Raw genomic sequence first — 19,697 nt, forward strand, 5'->3', positions numbered from 1 at the left:
TCAGCCTGATGGGGAACTGCTGTTCAGAGATGGCTGTTGCTGTCAAGCATGTTTAAAAGTCGATTTTTTGAAGGCCTGAAGTAGAAGTCTAACTTTTGTAAAAGTTAGGAAGTAATGGCCTAACTTACCCAGCTAGCAGAAGCTGGGTACAAGATCCACCACTGAGCATAAATCCAGGCTGAATTTTGAGGAGGGGACGGCTTTATGTGGAGGCTTCTCCTTGCTTTCACTTGCACTCAACCCTAACTAGTCATTGAGCAGAGGGCAGGGAGTTCATTGCCATCACACACCACAGAGGGCAGAGAAACTGCTGAAAGTGTCACCCAGCTCTGTCTCCTGAGGCCGATTAACTAATCTGCTGTGTCAGTAAACAGACACAGCCAGCAGACTAGGAATGGGAGAACCTAAGATTCCTGACATTAGAGGTCCTTGAGCTCCCTCCTTTCTTGCAGAAAGCCTGGCACATGCTGTAGCTGGAGGAGGCAGAGGAAGCAGTGCCATGTGTGGTGCCATGGTCCTGCTCAGCTGGTCCATCACTGTGTCCTTGGGTTGCAGGGGCCGATCAGGTGCACACGTGTGTAGGGACAGGATTTTCATTGCAGGTAGAGAGTGGGCCTGAACCCCCTTGGGCAAGAGTGTCCTGAGCTCCTTCCTCCCTGCACAGCTCAGTCCTCATTGCTGCTGTTTGAGAACAGCCGTGTCCCCAAGAACTGTGTTCTTCCCCCAGCCATACAGTGTCCCTGCACAGCAGGCCTTGCACTTAGTTATCTGTGTATCTCTGTGAACTCAAATGGCATCCACAATTTCAGAATATCCATAACTAAGGATTACTCTTGTTACCGTGGTATTCCAAACACAGCATTTCTTTCAGGTGCCGTATAATCATGTCTGTCTTAATAATTACAAGTGCGCTGTAACTTTCCAAAGAACATAGTTGTTACTGCTGTCAAAAGTAGGGTTATTTACTGCTCTCGGTGGCATTTAAAGGCAGCTATTTAAATGGAACAGATTGTTGCACTTTATGTCTAGAAATCAAAATTTAATATGTATTCTGAGGATTTATGCAATGTAAATACAGGACTGCGATGTTCTATTTTAAATTACTGAAAAGAAAATAAGCTAACTAAAAAACCACAACTGAATATTTTGAGGTATGAGTAATGATTATGGCTTGTTTATGTTGCAGTGGGGAAAAAAAAAGGCAGAAAAAAAAATTAGGGAGGATCTAAGGCTCAGGTATGAAAAGCTTAGAGAGCTTAATTGTATCACTAGTAAACAGATCACTTTCAAAATATCTTGAAGTAGTATTCTGACAAAACCTTTGAGGAAACAGTCTTTTCATTTGCTTATTAAAAGTGAGCGGTGAAACCCAGACCTATGGTTACAGTTTTGGTTGTGTGGGCTGTCTGAGGTGGTGCTTCAGGAGCTGCTTAACTTTGGCAGAGGGTTGCTGTGATCACCATGATATGGAGCAATTCCCCTGGGAGTGTAAGGGCTGCTGAGAGACAGTGAGCCAGGATTGTGGGCAGATAACCAGGAGACCATCTGATTAGATAGAACCTTAACAGATTGCAGTTACTGATGTGTTGAATATGTACAACTTCCCAGAAATGCTGTGGGATAAACACCCTTGTGCAGTAAGTACTACTTGGGAAACTAAACTCCCTGAGCTCCTCCAGGTAGGAGGTGGGTAGAGAAGGAAATGAAATAGTCTGAATGGATTATGGGTTTAATAACACCACGTACAAAACCAGTAGGATGGATTTCAATGTACAGGACAACATGAGTGTCATTGTGAATAGAGATAGTTAATTTGGGGTTTTTTTGCAGAAAGGGAGAATGTCTGAAGATAGGAACTAACCAAACAGAGTATCTTATTTTAAAGAAAAAAAGCAAAAAGCCTAAAAAAAACTTTAAAAAACTTTCAGAACTTGATTATTAGGAACTAAGCTCCTTTCCCATGGGAGGATGTGTGATGGTGTTTTTAGACATAGAGCTTTAATCTATTCATTTTATGTACCCTTTTTATAGTTTCTTGCTGAACCCTTTCAGTGTAATAGTTATAGGTATTCTTTTTGTTGGGTTTCATATCCTTTCCAGTCTGCTGCTCACTTTCTGTATTCTCTGGTAAAGGACTGTGTGGCATAAGTCACCACGATCTGTTCAGGGCAAACAGCACAAAGTGGTCTGTTCAGCTACAGTCCTTGATAAGATGTAAAAAGTCTTTTCCATACCTAAATTTACTGCCCTCTGCAGTGGAAAACGAGAAAGTAATTCTTGTTCAGACAGCATCTGAACTATTCTGCTCCGGACTGAGATGTACCGTTTAGTCTGTGGCTGAGAAATTGTTGGCATGAGAATGTTTCTGTTCCCTTTGATTTTTGTTGGAATGGGGACATGAAGATCTTTTGGTGTGCTTTGAAAAATTTCTTGTTTATCTGATTAGGAAAAGAATTACCCACACGTCTTTTATTAACTGAACTCATAACTCCAAACACAACAGCTTTGCCTTGACCTTTCTTCAGTGCAGTTGTGTGCTGGAGCCTTCCTGTAGGACCTCAGCATTGGGTGACAGCTTGTTTCTGGGGTTTTTTCACCCTTGTTCTTCAAGGATTCATCTGAGCAGTGAGAACATTTCCAGCAGAAAAGCAGCATTTTGAGGCCAGATTTGATGGTACATGTCAAAATTGCCAACTATGTGTGATTTGGGGTGAGAAGCAGGTGAAGGTCAACAGCACAGGAAGAACAGCAAGCAGTGCTACCCATTCCATGGCTGGCTGTTCCATGGTGCTCTCAGGGCATGTTGGAAAAACTGAGCAGTTAGGTATAGGCTACTCTCTGCGTAGCTGATTTTAAAGAAGGAACAGCAGTTTTTCTCTGTTATTTGATCAGGATTAAAATGAAAGTTTTTACTTAGTGTTCTTGTGTGTATCATACCCAAACTTTTTTTAATCTTCAATGCTTACTTGTTTTGTCCTAGGAACACCTTAAACCTTAATCCTTTACTATTAACAAAGTACATTTGACAGTCTTCTATGGAAATTTCGTCCTCAGTTATACAGATAAACTGTCTGTTCATGTATCACAGCAGAAAAGAATTACTCAAAAATAATATATCTAAAATGTTGTGTTTTGCCAGCTGGATTAGAGTGCCCTGCCATTATGGGGCAATAATCATATGTTTCAACTCTTGCCTATTACTAGGAAACAAGAAAGGAACAAAACAACCTTGGCCTTTTCAGTATCATGTGTCTTGTATTTCCACAGTTTCCTAATTACAAGAAGGTTTTTGTTTACATTCAGACGACAACCGTTTTAAGATGAGGAGCTCATGCTTGGTACAGGGTAGGAGAAGGAGCTCTACCATTGCATTTTAAAGTTTTTGATATTCTTCCATGCCTGGGACATGCATTTTGCACCATGGCAAGATCTTAAAATTATTGACAAAATTGTCAACATTTTGTATTACAAGCTTCATCCCTTCAAAGGTAGGAAGTCTGAAGGGATCTGTCTGTCTGTCTTCCTCCCCTCTCCATCCAGCAAAACACCCATGCCTGATGCAGACCAGCTCTTGTCTAGTTTTGAGCAACACCCTACACCAACAGATGTATTCTTTATTATATATTAGTAGTTAATCCAGCCCACAGATGGCACACGCCTTTTTAACTGCACCCATACAAGTTCTGCACACTCCAGAACCTTCTAAAGCCATCGCCTGGGGCCCCTGCAGTTGTTGGATGTACAGTACTTTGTCTCTTTGCTGCCATCATCCGTGCCCATCTGTTAGGGTGGCCTCGTGCCAGTTTATATGTTAGGCAGAGTCTTCCAAATGGGCCTGGATAGTGAGCTTGTATGTTTAATATGCTCCGATGGCAACACGCCATGTCCTCTTGTACAGATCTTCTGTGCACGTTGTCCTCGCTCCAAGGCATTGGGGCAGGGCCACATCCAGTGCAGTTTTATTTGCAGACATCTCCATCCAAACTCTGGGACTACTGTGCCCACTAATTTGGTGATAAAGAAGATTGTTTTAAAAGAATAAGGGAAACACGAAAGGTGCAGTCCTGTGAACAGACTGGGACAACTGGGAGGGGGCGTTTCCTCTGTGGACATACGAGACAGAGAGGGGCACCCATTTGGCTCAGGGACAAGGATGAGTATTTGCATCTTGCAGAATTTTCAGTTGATGTGTGTGCTTAGTGGTGAGCCATGAATTGGTGAGTAGAAGATGCTTCTACCTATTGGTAAAGCTCTCAGCTGCAGGAGGAAGAAGCGTTTTTGTCCAGGGGTCTGTGCTTATGCTTTGTAACTCTAAGCTGCTCAGATTTGGTGCAAGACTGACTGTATTAATTAAGAAAATGATTTTTCCTTTCAACAAGTCTAGGACATCTTGTGCTAGAACGGGTGTGGTCAGACCAGTGCAATACATGCTTTATTTGAATGGCATGTCATGTTTTCTAACAGAAGTGCTTTTGTGCCTCCTACATCTCTGTAGGAAGAATTGTACCATGTTAATTGTGCTGACTTTGCTAATGTACAGGTAATGTGGGAGCTCTGAACATTTACAAGTTCATTAAGTGAAACTTTGGGCATTTACTTTCACTCTGGGTAAGTTCTACCTGTATCTACCCATGTTGGCCTCATCAGTAGCCTTTCCCTTATGTTTATCTATATGGTGTCTCATTTTTCTTTTTTCTTTAAATCCAAGGCTGAAAACATTGATTGAATTGAATTCCTTGTTGTATTATTTCTAAATCATTACACTCTGTAACATTTAATACCAAAATCCTTCTCATTACTTACCCAAAGGCTGAGAATTTGTCTCTGAGAGAGCTCAACTATTCTCTTTTTCTCCCATCAGCTGGAACTCCCATTCAGACACTCACATGTATTCAAGGCAGCATAGTTTTGCTTTACAGTAATCAAGAGGAGGTTGGGGGGAAGGATTGGTTTGTAGCCCAGAGACCTAATTTGGAGTCATTCGGAAGAGAAACAGTGCCAGAAAGCCTTTGGTTCTTGCATACAGATTAGTTCTTCAGGAATTGGTCCAAAAAATTGGGGAAAATTGTGTGCTAGACAGGGAAGAACTGCCCCTTTTTGGTTTGTTTTGTTTTTCACTGAAGGTCTTAATGATGTCCCTAAAGAAAGTAAGTAAGCAGGAAAAACAAAAGCACTTTGAAGAAGTGATTTCTCTTGGGGCACAGTTCTTAAGGAAAAAATACAAAATTAAATCCTAAAGCCATTTTGTACATACATTTTAAAACTTGATATATAGGTTTGGCTAGCACCCAAATTAATAACCCAATAAATCATTGCTGTGATATTAAAGGGTTTATACCAAGTGTGCTCATTGGCATGGCTTTCTGAGACCCAGTTGGTGCTTTTTTGTTGTTGTTGCTGTCAGTCAATAATGAAATCCTTTGTTAATTAAAAGAACAAATTTTTATTTCTCGCAGTTTTTTTAACCCAATTGCTTTTACCCTTCATACAGAAATAACAGGCTTTGATCTGCAAATGCTGGATTTCAGCAGTGCATCTGGAGCTCATTTCTGGTTAAAGCTTTTCAGAGCATCGTTCTAGGGCTCCAGCTTTTGGAGTTGGGGGGATATTTTTCTGAGATGAAAGCTCAGGCTCAAGAGTGACTTTTACCAGATTAGAAGGTCACAGTTATTAAACGCAAAAAGCAACAGCAGAGATTGGGAGTTTATAAATGCTTCTACTCAGAACGACAGAGCTACTGTATAAAGCTGAGAAAAGTTGGTCTGAGGCAAAGAAAACCCTTACTTTTTTTTTTTTGTCTATATGAGTTTTTAAACTGTTCTCTTTTATTACTGCTGTGGATTTATGCTTCAAATGTAATTGATTTTTTTTTCCCCCATGCCTCGGGGCAAATCAGAGACCTGTTAGACAGCAAAACTTGTCCGTCCCTAGAGCCTGGTCCTGGGTGAGTGAGGAGAAGGCTTGGATGTCTAGGAAAGCCCACCTGACCATGCTCCTGTTTGGAAGTGCTGCATCTTGGTGGTGGCTGTGGCTGTTTAGGAAGTGGTGGGTTTTTGACATTGACTTCTGTGGTCAATCTCACTGTGAGAGGTCCTGAGCACTTCCAGTCCCACTGTAGCCTTTCCCTTGCTTTAAAATACCTGTGTCTCCTGGATGTTGGCAGCCAGGGTTGTTTTTCCAGGTGCTGCAGGTTCCTTGGCTTTTGGGCTGTCAGCTCCGTGCCAGCCGCCGTGTGTGGTGGGGCTGGGAGGTGGGGATATAACATTCCCCTAACCCACAGCCTACAAATTCCCATTTCTTTCTTTCCTTTTCCTTTTTTTCCCCCCTTCCCAGAGAACATCCCTCGGGAGACACTGATGCATTTTGCGGTGAGGCTGGGTCTGCTGCGGCTGACGTGGTTTCTGCTCCAGCAGCCGGGAGGAAGAGGAGCTCTGAGCATCCACAACAACGAAGGGGCAACGCCCGTCAGCTTGGCCTTGGAGAGGGGCTACCAGAAGCTGCACCAGCTTTTGACAGAGTAAGGATGATTTGCTGGTTCCTCTGCTGGTTTTCCATTCTCTGCCATGCTTGGCTTTGCTGCACGTTGTCCCTGAATAGTGTCTAAGGGCTATACTCCACCCTTAAAGGCAATTTTTATATAATTTTGCTTTTACCTCTCTTGCTAGCAGCAATGGGGGCAGGTCCTGAGGGGTTAGGGGAAATGCAATAATATTATGTTCTCCTTTTGTGTTGCACAGTGTTCTGCTTCCAGCTGTCTCGTAAGACCCAAAGTGAGTCATTGTAATATTGACTAATTAAGACAAACCTTATGCAAACACAAATGAAAAAGCTTTTCTTTGAGCAAGCACAGCTGCCCAAAAGAGGGGGTATAGCAGGTGTTGTGGTGGTTGACTCTTGTGTTCTTACTTTTTAGATACGGAGTTTTTTAGTTAAATGAAATAATGATCATTGTATTGAAATAAGGCAGTGTCTTGTAGAAAATAGGTATATACTAGTATAGGTAAAAAAAATAAGGTAAGAATTAATACAAATATTTAACAGAAAACAGTTCTCTTATGAGTGGTCCTGAGAAGCAGCCCAGTCTTACAGTACACAGCAAGTAACTAGTGGCATGAGCATTTATTGCACTGTTTTACAAGGAATCCTTTGGAAGATTGCAAGTTAGTTTTGAATAGCAAATGTTTGGAGATCTAGCTTTAATAGCTGAGGCTAATAAAGACAAAGAACTTAAATAAGTCCCAAGAGGGATATTTGTATAGGAGAAAAGATTTGGTCTCTATGTGTGTTATTCTGATGCCTGGTTCTCTTAAGCTTTGTTATTAACTTTGTTTTTCTGAATTGAATTTTGAGATACTTGGGGTTTATGTTGAGTGACTCAGTGTCATGTTTAGGAGTGTGCTGTGTTGTCCACATTATCACTCACCATTTCTCCATTATGAACTGTAAATTATTATCCTTTGCATATTTGTTGGATGGAGTGTTAGAGGGCAGAAAATGTGATCTGTGTTGGTGGAGTAAGTGTATTTAAGTTTCATCTTTAAATACAGCCAATTATATGAAAAATGAGGGTGAAGGGGAAGGTGCAGGATGGGATAGGACCTATACTCTAACTTTCTGTTAATACCTTGCTGGTATTAATACATGGATGATGACAGTGTTACTTTTTTCTCCATCGAGTTCAACAGTCATACTGTGAAAATGCAACTCTCTCACAGGCTATCTTTTAAAAATGGAACGTGCGAATTCATCCTATAACTGCAGCAAAGTTCTCCAAGGTGAGACTAACCATGTTACAGGCTTTACATACTGTCAAGAAGCTTAAGTTGGCCAAAACTTGATTATAGATCTCAAAGCAAATACTGCAACCTGAATGTGAGCAGAGCTGGTAATTTAAATAGAAATGGGAAGTAAAAAAACTATTACAGCAGCTGTTCATGTATTGTGGAGTATATTCATGTATTCATGGTGGAGTATTTCACAACTGGCTCCAGTACTGGCATGGCAGTTCTCACTCAGTAGAATAAAAAAAGAAGAGTTCTGGGATTCCATGGAATTGCCCTGTGCCATTGCCTTTAATGGATATTGCTGGTGCAATCCATGGGATTTCTCTGATAACCTTTACAATATGTCTTTGAAAATAAGACACAAACAACTTCAGTAATGTTACCATCAAGATCCCAGCTCCTCTTCTTCTTAGTATATCCTTAAACTGTTCATTGTAGTTTGTTTTCCTCTTGGGCTGCTGGGTGGAAGTATAATGTATAAACATCTGACAGCCATGCTGCAAATCCTGTGACAGCGAAAACCCTTCTGTTTCCATGAGGCCCTACAAACAGAAATCTGTGGGTGCTCAAAATCATAGTCCCCTTTCTCAATGGGTGAGATGGTGGTGGAGCACCCTGGTTTGAGCTTGGGGCTGACTGGAGCAGTAGGAGCACTGTGTGACACTGGGCTGCAAAATGGGCACATCCTGATTCCTCAGCAGAGACTTTTACTGTGCTGAGCGTTTTCTGCAATAAAATGGGATCGAGGCTTGAAAATCCCTACTGAGAGAAGAAATACAGTTTCAAAATACAGAAAAGCAGACAAATTCCGTGAAGAGAGTGAGTGTCACTTATGTGCTGTCAAAACACAAAGGACACTGTACAACCTCCTTTCTGCCCTCTGCTTATGCGCACGCTGTATAATCCGTGCACGCAAATTTGGCACACAGCTCGTCCCACTCAGCAAAATACAGAGCAGCAACGCATGTTAGTGAGGGCCCCTACAAAGGAGTCATTATTTTAACAAGTAATTAAACTGCACTTTGCCAAATAAATGAATGCAGCATGTTTTGTGATGCATTATCCTTGGGGGGAATTTATTGTTCTCTTTCTTGCTAATTCGCAGGACCCTGCATTTTACAATGATTCTCCCAGCCAGCATTGGGAAGGGGTGAAATTTTGCCATAATTAGGATACAATCATTAAAGAGCAGACACAAAACCTTCTCCCTTGTTGCAGTTTTGCTGTGGTTTGCCTGCAAGTAGCTTGATTCAGCTGCAGTGTAAATATTTTTCTCAGAAACTAACAACACTGGTGACATTTTGAATTTCTGTTTATCAGGTGAACTTTCTCTTTTCAGCTGTTGCAGTTCTTCATGTTAAAAAAAAAAAGAAAGATGCTTCCAATTTAAATTTTGTAACCCTTCAGGTATTCCTTTCTTTAATCTCGAGCTTGTGCTCTGGTTCTTCATTGTCAGACAGGAAAAGTGCATGGGCTGGTTCTGTCAAGACCAAACTGAGGAGCTGTGATAGAGATCATGTAGGTCACCAGGGACAGAGAACAGGGTGCCGATAGCAGCATTCATTAATAAATATTCATACAAGTAAATAAATATTCACCACCAATAGACATTCATCGGTTGTATATCATTCCTGAGGGTGCTTGTTTTATCTTTGAAATGGAAACTGCACAGCAAATATTGTCCTGCGGTGCAAATGGAATAGGATAGTGCGGGAGGGCAGGAGTTTTATAGGGAAAAATATATATAAAGATTTATAAGTTATAGTGTATATATATATATATGTTAGATAGATATATATATACAAGTATGTGTATAAGTTTTTTTCTAGGAACATTCTTGTTTGCTTGCTGGCAGCTTGCTTAACAGTTTGTTGTTGTTTGTTTTTTTAAATACAAATTTAAAGACAATTTTTAACTATAATTTCAATAAGTTATCTTTCCTTGCATGAAAAACCTTTGGAAACCAGGAAGTTTGCATAGCCCTCTCTGAGTTTCAGCAATTTCTGAGTGTGGCAGGAGCGAGTTCCAAAGTGAAGGGTCCTTGGCTGAAGCCTGTTGCTTGCCCAGTGTTCGAGTTGGGCAATGCTGTCTGCTCCGTGTCGGCTCTGAAGAGGCAGCACAGTTATTAAGCAGGCGGGTAGTACTGTGTGAGTACTGTGTGAGTAACTTGGCCTGTGCAGCAGGACAGCTGCAGCGTGCAGGAGTTGATGTTTTCCAACGCAGTCGGTGCAGTAACACAATCCCCCTGCCAGCTCCATGTTCTGCCGTGCTCTGCACAGCAGCGAGGAAAATGGCTCCAAGACACAGCGAGCGTGCGGGATTGCAGAGAAGTTGGAAGTGCTGCCTTGTAAAACACACAAACACTGATTTTGTTTCTGATTTCATTTCTGTCTAGTAACATTTTTTTTTTCTCCCCAGTGAAGCCAAATGGTTGTAGTTCCTTCACAGCTGAGAGTGATTTATGTCCCCTGAAAAAGGGAAGTGAGAGAAAGTAAAGCCCATTAAAAAAAAACTTCCATTTTTCTAATAGCTGCAAAGAAAAGTTTTAGACTTGTAACAGTCTTGTAGTTTTTATTGTAATATTAGTTTTACTTTTGCTGGTTTCTCTGCTTATTGCTCTAAAGCACTTCTGCAGAGCTCCGGGATTGCTCTTCCTTCAAATCTCCTGGTAATGTCCAGGTGGCTCAGTCTGTGAAACTCTTAAGTCAGTACAAGTTTGTATTTCCAAAACTAAACTGATTTATTTAGCACACATGAGGAATAACTCACTGGTAGCAGAAGGGTTTTGTGAATGTTTTGCAGTCTGTGATTATCACTTGCTATTGTTCTGATTTTACGTAAGTAATTGGTGAAGTCTGGGCTGTAGTCTTTGTGGTGCCTCTCAAATAAGGAAGCTTTTTCAGTGACTTTACTTTTATAGCTGAATACACTTTTCTGCTTCTCTGAGCCAGAGCTGCAAGAGGATTTGCCTTGTATGTCTTTTTTTTTTGCACCCCAATTTAACAAGTCCTTTAAGCAAGTGTTTAATTTCAGAAATATCCAGTTCATGTTCAGCAGAGTTTAAGCATGATCTTAAAACCAAGCACTTCTTACAGTGCCCTGCCAGATTGGGATGGTAGTTGAAGATGGACATTTTTCACTGAAGTTTGGTGCTAGGTTGTTCCATTAAATTCAGTCTTTGCATAGGCCAAGAGCCATCTGTGGTGCAGATGCTTTCCAGAGTCACTGCTTTCCTGCGGCTGAAAACATTGCTGTGACTTCAGTGGCAGGAGGTGGCAGCTGTATGGGAGCAGGGTGCTTGTGCCCCTAAGAATGTATAGGCTGAACCCTCCTTTCCTGTATGAACCTTGCAAGCTGAGAACTAAGTGTGCAAAGATCTGAGTCTCCCCTTGATCACTTCAGTTCTTCCAGTATTTATTTGGAGCATGAGCAGGACACGTGCATATTTTTATATGCCATGCATATTTTTAATTTTATTTCAGGCTAAGCAGAATCAGGGGCTGAAAGGTTTATTGAATTAAATGTTGATGTTTCTCCATCTGTTCTTCCACCCCAAACCAAGCAACAAATCCTTTTGATTGCAGTTTGGGGTGCTGGATTTAGAATATGGCTTGCTGTGATGTGGCAGGAGAGCAGTTGACTTTGTCTCTTAAGTGCTGGCACAAGATTAACATTTAAAGGGGGATTCAAAGGTATTAAAAGGGCTGTGAAAGAGGGCTCTGATGTGTATGTGTTAAGATGATGTTTAGCTACAAAAGCATGGAAGGAGTAGTGATCTACAGGGTCTAGTTTTGTGGCCATGCATTGCTGAACTTTGAGATTTTCAGTTAAACATCATCATTTAATTTGTTGAACATCATGGTTAGAAAGATGCTGAGGGTGCTGTGGGTTTGTTCTGGCCACAGCAGAAGAGCAGACTGGGAGCTGGGGGCCAAGGAAACCTGGTTTGAAGGTGATTGAGTAGGAAGAGTTTGTGTTTCTCTCTTTCCGCCTACTCACCCTCATCGTGCTCCAACTTTTATGACTTCCTAGTGTGTCCCACATTCCCATGAAGACTTGTATTTTTGTTTGTTGGCTCCCTCCTCTCCTTTGTTTTGTATGTATCCACCTCTGAATATGAAATGGAGAGAAGGCTTTGTCCATGTGGTAGAAACAGCTTTTTACTGTCTCTGATTTCCTGCTTGGAAATTGTAGTCCTGGGAGATGATCATGGAAACAAGCCTGTGAGGATGAGAAAGAAGAGATTTAGAAGAGATTTGGAAAGATTTGGTAAGATATGAGAAGAAAATTATTTCCCCCCCTCAGCAATCCCGATCTGGAAGTGATCCCAAAAATTATAGGGGCCATAAGTGCTGGACAGCCTTGTGTGTTTGGTAAGTGACTGTGATAGACAGCTCTGTTTCAGGATAAATTTAGAAAATGCAGATAAGTGGCTTCCCAGAACTGCTGGGGTTTTGGCCTCAGGCATGGGTTAGCTGGATTGGATACCCAGTTAGGATGCTCATACTTGGTCTCTGGAGCAGATTTGCTCGAAGTAGTGGCATTTATGGTGGGGTCTGAAGTTTGAACAGATTATTGTAGAGGAAGACTTTGTAAACTGCTGTGTCAGAGGCCGACAAAGCAATGGCTTCATCTCTGGGTTGTGTTGCAGAGCCTCTGATCACAGTTGCTTGCAGCACATGGAGATGTTCTGCAGAGACAAGTCTTCCTTCCCTATCACTTGTCCTGATCTGAGATGTTGGTTTTAGCTGTAAAGAAAACACTCCTTGCTGGAGTAGTCTCCATGGCTGTACTTTAGTATTTCAAATGCAACAAATGGCATCTGTTTTCACTCTTGAGTTTATTTCATAGATTCACCTTAAACTTGTTTTGTTTGCTGATAAGACTTCAAGTTGACACTGAGTTCTCTGTGGGACCAACAGCTCCACATCCTAAGCAGAGCACTCTTCTTGTTACATAAGACTCTGAAAATAAAACAAATGGAAAAGTGCATTTAATAACAGTTACTCTTATGGAATGCAGATTGTACTTTCTGGCAAATATAGTTAATGACAGTTTGTAGCTGTATTTTTATATTTTTTTAATGTATAATTAACATTGGGGCCTAAGAAATTCGTGGGTTTAGGAGCACAGACCCTTTGTGGTAAGAAATACTGGACATGCTCCCTTAGGATATGTGTGCAAACAACTGTTGAGAGACGAGGACAGCTTTTCTCTCCATAATTTGTATGGAGAGTGTTGATCAATGGACTGAAAAGTTAGCATTAAATATTTTGAATCCAGTTATTAAATATTTAGTCTGATATTGAAGGGTAGGTTATACAATCCTGAATTCAGTTTGGTGTTGGAACTCACTGCAGTTTGTGAGGGGTTAGTAGTTATTTCTACTTCAGATGAACTTTAACTCTTTCCTTCAATATCAAAACTATTCAAATTAGCGAGCAATATGTAGAATTTTCTTATATAAGAAACCTTTTTTTCTACTTTCCTAGAGCATTTGGAACTTTTGATTTTTTTCTTTGTCACATGATTTTAGATGGTGGTGCTTTCAGAATAAACCCACAGCTGTTGTCAGGCTTGCAGTAAGATCCCAAGAGCTGGCAATGCTGCTGAGTTTGTTTTGTTTCAGCTCAGAAATCTGAAGGAAATCCCCAGAAAATAACACCTTGAGTTCCCACACTGCATTCCTTGCCCCTTTATAAAACTGTGGGATAAATCTTCCTAATACGAGGTTTTGCTTAACTCACTGAGGCTTTTTTTTGTCTTCTGATCTCTTCCTCCCTCCTGTTCCTCTGCCCTCTGTTTCAAACCTGGTATCTTGGTACTGGCAGACGCGCCTGCCACGAGCACCCGCACCGCCGAGTTTCAAACCCTTGTTGCCAAGCACAGTTCCTGCAGCTTTTGAGGATGGACAGACCTTTTCACTTAAGTTTTTTTTTTGTTCTCCCTTTCCCACTTATCTTCCCTTGTCTTAAAAATCTCTTGCCTGTATCTGCAGGAAGCCAGAAGCCATGCTGTGCTGGTGCAGGCACTTTCCTCTCCCCCACGAGATGAGAAGAGATTCAGCACATGAGTACAGTGTGTGGCTCCTCCTTGAAAAGAAACTAGTTACTTGAGCAATGCTGGGAGGTTTAATTAAAAAACGTTACCTACTTATGTCCTCCATGCCCGGAAGTGTTCAAAGCCAGCTTGGATGAGGCTTGGAGCAATCTGGTCTAGTGGAAGGTGTCCCTGCCCATGTTGGAACTAGACAATCTTTAAGATCCCTTCCAACCCAAACCATTCTGTGATTCTATGATCTATCTATCATCTTGTCTTACATGCCAGATGGGCAGGAGGTGATCCTGTGGTTTGAGCAATCTAATCAGCTCCCAGATGGAGCAGGGCATGGCCTGAGAGTATTTTGGAGCTTTGTTTGCTTCTCCTCTCTCCCTGTTTGGGGTTGGCATCCTTCTTTGGGCCACCTTTCCGCAGATAAAGGGAGGGCTGGGAAGTCTGTCCTTTGTTGCACCCAATGATTTCCCTTCTGGGTTTACCTCCAAGGACCAGAGCTGGAGGACTTCTTCCAGGCTTTTTTAGTGGGATGTGGCATGGCATGGTTGGGCAGAGGGTAGAGCTAGTGAACACTATCAGCTTTTACTGAACACTGTCTTGCTTTTTTAACCAAGATACCTTCTTCTGCAAAAGTCAGGCTTGGAGATGATTCATATGAAATTTTCAGTTCACTGGTATCTGTTACATATTTTGATGGGAAGCTGTTGAAAAGGGAGAATGAGAAAGAATTGACCCAAGATGGTTAAATCTCATAAGAAGACAGATTTCCTTTGTTGCTGGCAAACTGCAGCAAACTGGATTTTTGTGCTGAACAGAAGCAGATTTTCAGACTTGAAGGTTGGAGTTTGTATACATATTTTTGTTAATAAATCTGCAGTAAATATTTGCATATTTGTTTTTATCTCCTAGCAGACCAGCTTGGGTATGCACTTCTATACAGCCAGTACAAAAATTCCAAATCTGGACAAAATAAACATCTTTCACAGCCAGGAAGTACAAAATACATAACTGCAAAGCTTTTTTTCCTGGAAGAAAGTGTGTTTTTATCATCTCTCAATAAAACCCAGGGTTTGCAGTGAGACATGCAGGAAAGGCACAAACAGTGAAGCTCAGTGTACGAAGACAAACGAGCAGGAGTGTCTTCATATGAGCTACGTGGCCTTGGAAGGGATTCCCTGAGCAACAGGAATACCTGTGTGAAAACGAGTTAACGCTTGCAAATCCCCATTTGTCCTCTCTGCTGCAGACCATAGTGCTGGGATGGAACAGTTTATGAAGGGGATGATATGAAGGAGTCAATAGATTGAACCATTCATTTCCTTATTGCTTAATTTTGTATAACATAGGTGAACGCCACTAAAAATGAGAGCTTGGGAGTTTGTACTTGGCTGGATGTGAGAAAGATCTTGGTTTCTCAAAAGGTTTAAAGCTTTTCTTGAAGTGTAACACAGACTGGCAGCCTGAGTATGAAAAGAAAGCACTGTCTTTGTAAGCAGAAGTGATTATTTGATCTGTCTGGGCCGTGTGAAGGTGGCAGATTGCTGGAGGGGTGAGCACACTCGCGGTGTTGCAGGCGACTCTGCCTGTCATCTTGGTCCAGATTTCCAGGCTTTTGAAGTCGCTGAGGGTCCTTTGAGGCTCAGCAAGTCGTGCAGGCTGCTTTGTGGGTGCTGATTTGGAGATGCCTCTAAGTGTCCTTGAAGCTGATGAGAAAGTAGAGCAGACTTATTGTGCTCAGTTCTTTTATCTGGCTGCTGTTGTCCCCATGAGTGGGTGGCTGTGGGTTTTGTGCTCACTGCCTTCTCGTACTCTGAAAGTGGCCCTGAGTACAGTGATTTCTCATACATGACATCTGAAAAGAAAAATACTGCAGACAGAAATGTCTGTGTTTCCTTGATAAAGGAAGGTCATTTCTTTAGTCACTTCTAATGGCTCAGTTGACTTCAGTGCCTCTGTAGATTTATGCTAATCACCTCCAGAAACTGGATGCTTCATTCTGTTTCTCTGTGGAAATATTGATTCAGCTTAAATCAAGTGTAATTCTGCTGAAGGCAATTGACTTGAATGGTGCAAGTCATAGATTCGCTTTGTCTGAATTTCCTTTCAGATTTAACCCAAAATGAGTCACAGAAGCGAGTAGATGGTTGTACCAAGGCAGAGCAGGGATAGTCACTGCTGCCACCATTGCCTGCACAGGTTTCTGTGCCATGTGATGAACTGTCTGTTTCCCCACCCTGCTCTGCCCATTCCTGTTGTGATTGTGGTGTCATTTGCTCGTTATGACTTTGCTTTCTAAATTGCGTGGCATCCCAGAGAGCCCTGGGGTTTACTGGTGGGCACTTGCCCATAAGAAAGGTTTGCAAGTTTTAAAGTAAGAAACCTGTCAGTAAAGGTGCTGGAGTCTATGTGTAGTTTTACTTGGTTGATGGCATACATTTGCTGTATATGTACTTTCTTGAATTCCAAATTATTTGAAAAAAAGCACACAACTCTGCCACTTCAGGGAAATCTGTAGCTGTTCTGCAAAGGGAGGTCTGAGGATGGCCGGTCTCTGCAATGGGGAAAGGATATTGTAGAATCATGGAATAGTTTGGATTAGAAGAGACCTTTAAAGATCATCTAGTCCAACTCCCAACCCATTTCTCAGCTGGGGATAGGTCTCAGTAAATGCAGCCCTGGTAAAAGGAAGACAGAGAAATTCCCATTTCTCACACCCTTGAGCAGGTCAGCATCATCTGTTCCTGTAACATTACTGTTTGGCTTCATGTCTCTCCTCTGGGATGCAGGGCTTGGTGGGTGCAGCACAAGCTGCTCTGTCTGGGATGATTAAAACAGATTTTGGGTTTCCTGAAGCAGTTCTGAGTCAAAATGAAATCTGTGAACCTGTTTCCTCACACCCTTAAAGGGCCAGTGAAGCCACTGTGCAGCTCAGTGAGACTTGAGGAATTACTGCTTTGAGTAGAAAGGTTGTGCAAAATCGGGGTTTGACATTCAAAAAGAGATGACTCAGTAGAAATGTCTATTGAATACATTTACCTACTGAGTTATTTTTTCATTCTGATCTATAGCATCTTCTTTTCCTTTCTCTTCTTTTGATTGGTACAAAGAAAAACCATGACAGTGCTGCTGAAGAACAGCTGTCTGACAATACTGAGAACATCTTGCACAGAGGCAGTTTCACAGAGCAAGTTAAATTAATTTCAGGAGTGACAAAATTGCTATGACATGATGGCTGTTGGGTGTTTGTGAGCAGTGTGTTGGGTTTGGTGTAGAAGTTGTAGCATCTGTGTCAATCCTCGTTCCTTCCAGCTTGTCCCTTTGCAGTTCTGTCTTTCAGGTGTCTGTTGTTCTGTGACAGCTGCTTTGTTAATCTCCACCTGTGATAAATTCAATTCAAAAAGTAGTTGCCGTCTCTTTGCTGCTAGTCTGTCGTAGTCTGGGGTAAAAACCACACATCTCTCTACCTGAGAAGGACCCTGTGAAATAAAGCTCGTGGCTGGCATTAACTCTAAATCACATTAATTTTCAAGGCCAAGCGTGCGTTGTGTATTTGTCTGTCTGGCCCTGGAGCCGGTGCTGTGCTTTGCTTGGGCCGATGATTAGATGACTGTCTAGAGTGAAGGAGAGTGTGCGTGTCCTGCCACGAAGCATCCCCTCCTCGACTGCTCATTAACCCCCCCCCGTTGTTTTACGGCAGGGAGGAGGCCAGGGAGCCGGACTCCTGGAGCACCTTGTCTCACACGGTGCACTCGGGGGACTACAGCGTGAAGCACCACCGCGGGCTCAACGTGTACCTGCTGACGGCTGAGGCCAAGGAGGGGGCGGCGTCCAGCTGGGAGAGGGACATACAGCACCTCCAGATGCACATGCAGAGCCACCAGCACAAGGTAAGGAAAAGGCTGAGGTGGTGAAGGAGAAGCAGTGCTGCCTGGTTGCTACTTGGCACCTGGGGAAGGCTTTCATACATAGGCATTTTTCAGGGCATATTTCTTTAGGCATTTTCTCTGGATGCCGTTATCAAGCATCCAGGTGGGCACTTTTTTCTTCCTGTTTGAGCATGGGGAGATCTGATAAAGCTGTATTAGGCAGCAAATGTTCTCTCTCGGAAGAGAAGCAGGCTTGGAGCTGTGCAGTGCCTGCTCTGTTTGGCTTTGTGGGCTCTCTCTGCTCCCACCTCCTGCCTTCTCCATTACCTTGGGACCCGCTTGGATGGGCAAGGAAACCTCCCTGGAGACATGCTGTCCTCTGGCAGCTGTTGGGCAGCTAAAGGCAGGCTCTGGAGTGAGGCTGTCTTTGTGGGCAGTGAGCACAGTGGGTATGTCTCTGTTCAGATAGAAGGTTCAGGGCCAGAGATGAGTATGAGGGGAAAGTCTCTGGGGCGGGTGATGGAGAAAATAACGGTCTCCGTAACACTTCAGTGTAAGATCAGCTTGCCTTGGCCACAAAAGGTATATGTCCATAGTGGTTCCTTCACTGTGCTCCTCTCAGACCCTATGGTGGTTGGACAGCAGGAGCTGTGGGGCTTTGGAAGGGCTTCCTCTCCCTGCTTCAAAGTCTCAGTTGGGATGGGAAGGCGAAACAGCAGAACACTTCTGTGCCATTTCTCAGAAACACCCTCTGTCTTGTGCAGCTGCCATCACTTGTGGGTGTTCCTTCATCAGCTCATGTAGCTGCTGTTGCAGAGGTGCAAGATCTAAATAACAGGATATTTTTGTTCCTTTAACTAAGGAGGGGAGAATTCTCAACTGAAAGCGGGCTGGGAGGATGTTCAGAGGTAGGGGCCATCCCGAGCCATTTTCACCCTCTCCTCGGTACCTGAGATCTTAATTTCTCCAGATCTCAACAGGAACTGGTGACATGAGTGGCTAACCATGAAATCTCTTGCCCTTTCCATCAAAAGACACTAAAGCATGGCCAACATATCCAGCTCACTGCTTGTTTGCTTGTGCAAATGCCAGATGGGTACATTTTGCCTGACAATGAAACCAGAAATAGACTTTTCTTTCCACCACTGTTTTATTTCACATTTAATCTGATTTGAATTTGGAAAGCAGCCCTGTAATTATTTCATTTAGATTTATTTCGGGTCAGTTGAAAGCCAGTTGGCTTCCTTTGGTGATGGCTATATTTTTCAGGCTATCAGCAGAGTGACTTCACTGTGAGGATGCTGGGGCTGCTGCGGCCCCTCCTTTTGAAAATCTTGCATGTTCCCAAGCAAGTGGCACTGTTGTCTGTGTCTGTCCATCCTGGCTGTGTGGTCTGTGTCTGTCCATCCTGGCAAGGAGCCAGAAGCATGGTGTCCATGCCCTGCTGTGGGGTTACAGCCACCAGACTCCTGGCACAGTGTTTGTCTGCCCTTGCAAAAAGTAGCTGCAGCCTGCGGGTACCACTGCACGCAGAGCCCTGTGTCCCATCCCTGGTGCTACACAAGCATGGAGATGACATGCTAACCTGTTTTGGGAAGCCTCAGGGAGCTCTGGCACAGCTGACAGCATATATGGGAGCTGGGTAGCAGGATTATTTTGAATAGGAAGGAGATTCATGGCAAACGCCAGAAGTACATTTAGTGGTCCATGATTCAGTGATTCTGTGGCACTGCTCAATGTTTGCAAACCTCAGAGCATGGAAAGACAAGTAAACACAATATCCTCGAGGTAGCAGTGATGATTTTAGCCGCTATTTGTATATGCAGTACCCAGAAGTTCCCTGTGATGCATCAGTTAACATATTGGCCACTTAATTATTCAGGGTGTTTAAGCTGACATTTTTGGTATGAAGTTTGCTTTCTCTGAGAAATCTTAAACAAAATTTGCAGGGAGCTGTTTAAGTTAGACTTCTAGGACACATGTATTTTTTTGA

At 42.7% G+C, this 19,697-nt stretch overlaps 1 protein-coding gene across 7 annotated transcripts in view; it reads left to right on the plus strand.

Annotated features, from left to right (window-relative positions):
• The window catches only part of AKAP13 (A-kinase anchoring protein 13), a 213,160-nt gene that overhangs the window by 91,333 nt on the left and 102,130 nt on the right, over window positions 1-19,697 (plus strand). For all 7 annotated transcript variants that reach the window (XM_017805073.1, XM_017805077.1, XM_017805078.1 and 4 more), the window contains exons 7-8: window positions 6,334-6,517; window positions 17,536-17,725. In XM_017805073.1, coding sequence (XP_017660562.1) covers window positions 6,334-6,517; window positions 17,536-17,725 — 374 coding nt within the window. The remainder of the gene's footprint in view (window positions 1-6,333; window positions 6,518-17,535; window positions 17,726-19,697) is intronic.

Source organism: Lepidothrix coronata, unplaced genomic scaffold (genome assembly GCF_001604755.1).
Source record: "Lepidothrix coronata isolate B3197 unplaced genomic scaffold, Lepidothrix_coronata-1.0 Scaffold11, whole genome shotgun sequence".
Taxonomy (NCBI): Eukaryota; Metazoa; Chordata; class Aves; order Passeriformes; family Pipridae; genus Lepidothrix; species Lepidothrix coronata.